The sequence below is a fragment of the Corvus brachyrhynchos genome, unplaced genomic scaffold (assembly GCF_000691975.1).
Source record: "Corvus brachyrhynchos isolate BGI_N302 unplaced genomic scaffold, ASM69197v1 scaffold140, whole genome shotgun sequence".
In the NCBI taxonomy this organism is placed as follows: domain Eukaryota; kingdom Metazoa; phylum Chordata; class Aves; order Passeriformes; family Corvidae; genus Corvus; species Corvus brachyrhynchos.
This window is the reverse complement of record NW_008235809.1, coordinates 1,096,675-1,101,868: the sequence shown is the minus strand read 5'-3', so window position 1 is coordinate 1,101,868 and position 5,194 is coordinate 1,096,675. Positions and strand designations below refer to the sequence as shown.

Genomic DNA, 5,194 nt, shown 5'->3' with positions numbered 1-5,194 from the left:
AGCAAACACAGCAGGATTCATGCTGGTGCTGTTGTGGACTCACTGGAGTCACCAGGACTCATGCTGGTGCTGTTGTGGGCTCACTGGAGTCACCAGTACTCATGCTGGTGCTGTTGCTTGCATGGTAAGAGCACAAATATTGTTTCTCTTACTGTCACAGCCATTGGCACATTGTGGACACCAGCACTCATACAGTACCAGTGAAGGGTTGGTAGTGGTACTGGTGCTTGTGTGCATCTGGGTAACTGGTACCAGTACCACTGTGGGACCAGAAGGATATGGTACTGGAACTGGTACTGGCGTGGATATGAGCCTGGAACAGGTGCTGGTACTGCTGCGGGCACAACAGGGCGACTGCTGCCAGTTCTGGTGACCAGTGGAGCAGGAGTGCAGGCACAACACAGTGGTGGGACCAGTACAGGCACCAGCCGCCCAGCACTGGTACCATAATGGCACTGGTGCTGGTCAGAGAGTGGGCAAGGCCGGGGCACAGCTGCCGGTGCCAGTCCCAACACAGCAGCAGCTCCAGCACAGCACCGGTGCCAGCAAGCTCTGTGTCTTACAGGGCTTTCTTCTGGCTGGTGTCGCTGCTGCTCTCGTCCCTCATCTGGTTCATCGCAGTGAAAGCCAGCGACCCCCAGGATGAGCGGCTGCAGAAGGGGCTCCTGATTTTTGGGGTGATGTTCTCTGTGCTGCTGCAGGAGGCCTTCCGCTTCCTTTACTACAAGCTCCTCAGGTAACGGCATCTCCCTGCTGTGCCAGCACTGCTGGACAGTCTTCCCAGCCATGGTGGTGCCAGATTCCGTCTGTGAGCTGCTGGACTGGGGGCAATGTCAAGTGTGGCACGAAGCTGCCTCACTGCTTACTGGGAGCACATGGGTGGCACCTGCTTCTGTGTGTGGACCTTAGTGGGTGTCAGGTGGTGGGGCAGAGCAGCCCTAAGCTCTGGAGGATCTGGTGCCCTGACCAAGCTGGGAAACAGTCTCATTGCAGCTTTGGCAGTTCCCAGCCTTCCTGATACCATTGTCTTGGAGCGCAGGGGCTTGTACTGGCAGGGAAGCACGTGCTGCACCCTGTCCTGTGTATGGATGGACACTGTGCTGGGGCTGGGCAGGCAGGCATGGGGAGGTGTCCTTCATACTCCCTAGTCTTCCCGGTTGGAAGCTGGGAGAATGCTGGGGGGAGCATGTCTGCAGGCCATGCTGCTCCCTGCGGCAGGGCACTGCCGGAGGCAGGCAGGCAGAGGGTAGCAGAGCTCCACGGAGCAGCCTCTGACACAAACTACTGCGTTTCCTTTGCCTTGCGGATCTCCGGTCCCAAGTGCTGCTGTCCTCCCCGGGCCGAGGAGCTGCCTGGCATGCTCTTTACCTGTCACACCTCTAGCTGGCATAAATTATGAAGCCTCTCCTCTCCCAGTTTCTCCCCCGAAAGAATTTTTCTAGCTCTTCGAGCTCTTCCCTGCACCTCCTGCATTGTTTGTCAACATCTTCTCAGTATAAGTGCAGAGATCAGGTACAGCCTCCCACGCCTGCAGTGGGGCTGCTTTCCATGCGGGGGTGCTGCTTGCCTTACACCCAGCGTCCTGCTCACACCAGCCCTGTTCTGCCGGGCTGGCTGGCACCCACATTCCTCTGTGGAAAATCTTTCCGTGTGGCCTCACATGATTTTCACATGCCTGATTTGTCTGGTGGTACAGTCACACGGAGGATCTCCGTGGTGGGTGTTGCTCGGGGAGGGGGAGGTTGCCAGGAAGGTGGCATGGTGCAGAGTGAATACTGCACCATGCCTCGGGAGGTGGCTTGGCTGTGCTGGGCTCCAGTGTGCTCTCACCCCACAGGAAGGCCATCGAGGGGCTGGTGGCCCTCAGTGAGGACGGCTGCTCCCCCATTTCCATTCAGCAAATGGCATATGGTGAGTGCTGTGCAGAGCAGAGCAGCCTGAGCACAGGACAGGGGGTGAGGCTGGGCAGGGCTGCACATGGTGCTGGGAGCAAAGAGAGATTTCTCACGCCAAAGCTGGCTGGGTGGTACATGGCGTGGCCCTTGGGAGGCTCAGAGCTTAACAGTGTCCCTGTCATGGCAGTGGCTGGCGTGGGCTTTGGTCTCATGAGCGGCGCCTTCTCCATGATCAATCTCCTGGCAGACGCGTTAGGGCCTGGCACTGTGGGCATCCATGGGGATTCACAGCTGTATTTCCTGACCTCAGGTGAGTAAGTGGCACCCTTCGCTCACATCTCTGCCCCACCAGAGAGGCAGCAGATGAGGCGCTGGAGTTTTCCCTCTTACATTGTCTTGCCCATGCTGCACCCTGACCCACCTGAGCTCCTTATAGTCCCTTGTTACATCTCTCTGTGACAAGCCCTTCTTGCTGTTCCCTGTGACTCTCCCTGCTCTTCTTTTCATGTCTCCCACAATCAAAGTCTGACCCAGCACCTCCCAGTCCAGCCATGCTGTTTCTCTATCCCCCCTTTACTGACTCATCTCCATCCCTTCCCCAGGCCTGCAGGCCAGGTGAGGTGGGTGATTCCCTGGTGACACCTCCACTTCTCCCTGCAGCTTTTATGACCATGGTGCTGATTTTCCTTCACACCTTCTGGGGGATCCTCTTCTTTCATGGCTGCGAGCACCGGCGCTGGTGGGAGATCGCAGCGGTCGTTATCATGCATCTCACTGTTTCGGGGTCGGTGAGTAACTGGGAGTAGGGCTCTGCACTGGGACCTGTATTCAGAGTACTGGTCCCATGCTGGGGTGAAACAGCCTTTGGCACTAGTGAAGCAGCTGGTCCTTAACAAACCAAATCCTGGGGTTGGTGCCACCTGTCCCACTCCATTCACTGAGGTGGTGACACTGCCACACATCCTGTTCCTGTCCTCTCCTGCCTGCTCACCCTTCTCTCCTTGTGCCTCTTCCCGCAGTCGTTTTGCAACCCCCTGTACGTGGGCAGCCTGGTGCCCTCCTACCTGCTGATGGCTGCTGCCGCTGCCTGGGCGTACCTGCTCTCGGGGGGATCTGCGCAGAACCTGCGGCGCTTCCTGCTCTGTAAGTACCGCTGCAAAAAGGGCGTGGGGGAACACTTTGGGTCTCATGGGGTACCAGGACCAGTGCTGGGGTGGCGAGAGGTTTTCTCTGTGGCTCAAACAAGGGTGTCATCCCCTCGTCTCCCACTTTAGAGGAGCAGGGAGTTTTTGAGGCCATGGTTAGGTTGTTGCTTCTCCTAGGAGAAGTGGGGTAAAGAGTTTGGTGAAAACTCACCACTTCTCTTCTTGGTTCCTGCAGGTTTACGGAGTGGAGCCAGCCCCCAGCCAGGATCCTGAGGCCCTGCAGGATGTTCCAGTGCCCAGCCACCCCTCCCCTCCCCTCCTATCCTGGCGGCAGGATCGGCCATCACCTTCTTTGCAATATCTTTTCTCCTGGACTGGGGGACCCTGGCCAGCCCTGGTGGGGCAGGCGCTGGGGTCCAGCTGTGGCAGCCAGCCGACCGGTGTGGCTGAGACTGGCTCACTCCAACGCCCCTTTGGGAGTCCCCATAAAACACCTCAGTTTTGGGGGACCCAACTTTGCTGGCCCTGCTGTGAGCTCAGCCCTAGTTAGCCTGCCTGTGACTGCCGGAGGCTTGAGCCCAAAGAAACCCATCGCTTCTCCCCCCGCTGCCACAGATGTGCTGCCCCCCATGCCAGGGCAGGGGGCCTGCGTTGCCTCCTCGCTGCAGGGTGGAGGAAGGGGCTTTGCAAAGTGCTGCCGTGCCCTGGGTCGTGGCTGACTGCTGTAGTGCTCCTTTCTCCACCTCTCTGCCCAGTCCTGCCGCCCCAGAAGCCATGGCCCTGGCACTGCCCTGCAGTAGCGCAGTGAGCCGGCATCCTGGTGCAGCAGGATGGTGCTGGGGGACCCACGGGTACTGACAGCTTGCAGGATGGGAGGAGAAGAGGGAAAAAGACAGTATGCAAAAGACCCAGTGGACATGGAGGGTGGTGGAGGGCTTGGGAGGAGATGCAATGCCACAGCTGTTGCCGGCACAGATTTGGGAGGGGGTTCAAGGGACCATTCCAATGGATCATTGCCCTCTCCTGTTCTTGGGGATTTTCAGGCGGGTACCAGCCCTGGTTCTGTGCCACAGGGCTGGGAGGGAGAAACTGCCATTGGGCTGAAAAGGCAGTTTTATCCACAGTGGGCTTTTATATCAATAAAATTAAGTACCACAGACAAGTGGGGGTGTGTGTGGCCATCAGCACTGCCCTTGTGGGGAGGGTACAAGCAGTGGTGGCAGTGGCCTGTGCTGATATGATTGGAGGGGGATGGTCTGGCAGTTGCAGGCCCCATTTGCCTGGAGGCTGCTGAGGGCTGGAGACCTGCAGGTTCCTCTCCTCTCCCAGACAGGACAGAGCCATTTTCTCCTGGTTTTGCCATGGCCATAAAGCTTCCTGGGACTTGGCTCCAGCTCCACAGAAGCCATCATGAAAGGTGGGAGGTAGCCATGGATCTAGGGTTGTTCTGGCTAATCTAGCTATGATAAAGCTGGGGGTGAGCTGGGTGGGGGCTGGCCAGCAAGCAAGCAGTGGCTCTGCCACCTTCAGCTCTGCCTTTCTTCAGTCCTACCAAGCTATGTTTTTCCAATGCTTTGCACAAATAAGAGGAGGAAGAAGTCCCAGAGTGATGGAGGGCAGGGCTGGGCTGTACAAGAAGCCTTTTGCTGCTTACTCTGGAGCTCTGCCCGGTGCACAGAGGCTGATGCTGTCTTTGCTGTTTGGGAAGGGGTCCCTGCACACCCCTCTCTGCTGTGGGTCCAGCTGCACCAGGGCGCTCTTTCTTGCCCCACGGCTTCTCACAAAGACAGCAGAGACAGCTGGTGCCATGGTAGGATTTTACTTTTTTTTTTAATACTTTTAACCTTTTTTATAACAAAAATATCTATTGGGACCAAATGCTGCCCCTAGACAAACAGTGCATGTGGGCAGCTTGTGCAGCCAAGGGATGCTGGAGCACTGGTCTTCCTTAGGGCGCTCTTTCTTGCCCCACGGCTTCTCACAAAGACAGCAGAGACAGCTGGTGCCATGGTAGGATTTTACTTTTTTTTTTAATACTTTTAACCTTTTTTATAACAAAAATATCTATTGGGACCAAATGCTGCCCCTAGACAAACAGTGCATGTGGGCAGCTTGTGCAGCCAAGGGATGCTGGAGCACTGGTCTTCCTTGTCC

The 5,194-nt window shown here is 57.0% G+C and overlaps 1 protein-coding gene across 1 annotated transcript; it reads left to right on the top strand.

Moving 5' to 3' along the window:
• Positions 1-434: 434 nt before the first annotated feature.
• On the top strand, positions 435-4,202 carry LOC103611782 (gamma-secretase subunit Aph-1b). Its single transcript, XM_017727406.1, has 6 exons — positions 435-736; positions 1,838-1,911; positions 2,083-2,205; positions 2,556-2,683; positions 2,915-3,038; positions 3,276-4,202. The coding sequence occupies exons 1-6, from the start codon at positions 450-452 to the stop codon at positions 3,311-3,313; spliced, it is 774 nt and encodes a 257-aa protein (XP_017582895.1). The 5' UTR covers positions 435-449; the 3' UTR covers positions 3,314-4,202.
• Positions 4,203-5,194: the final 992 nt, after the last annotated feature.

Bases quoted from the DNA above. Each gene is read 5' to 3' on its own strand.
- LOC103611782 (XM_017727406.1), top strand. From the start codon at position 450: ATGGCACTGGTGCTGGTCAGAGAGTGGGCAAGGCCGGGGCACAGCTGC. The intron at 737-1,837 runs GTAACGGCATCT...CTCACCCCACAG, and splicing joins CTTTACTACAAGCTCCTCAG to GAAGGCCATCGAGGGGCTGG. The intron at 1,912-2,082 runs GTGAGTGCTGTG...CTGTCATGGCAG, and splicing joins CATTCAGCAAATGGCATATG to TGGCTGGCGTGGGCTTTGGT.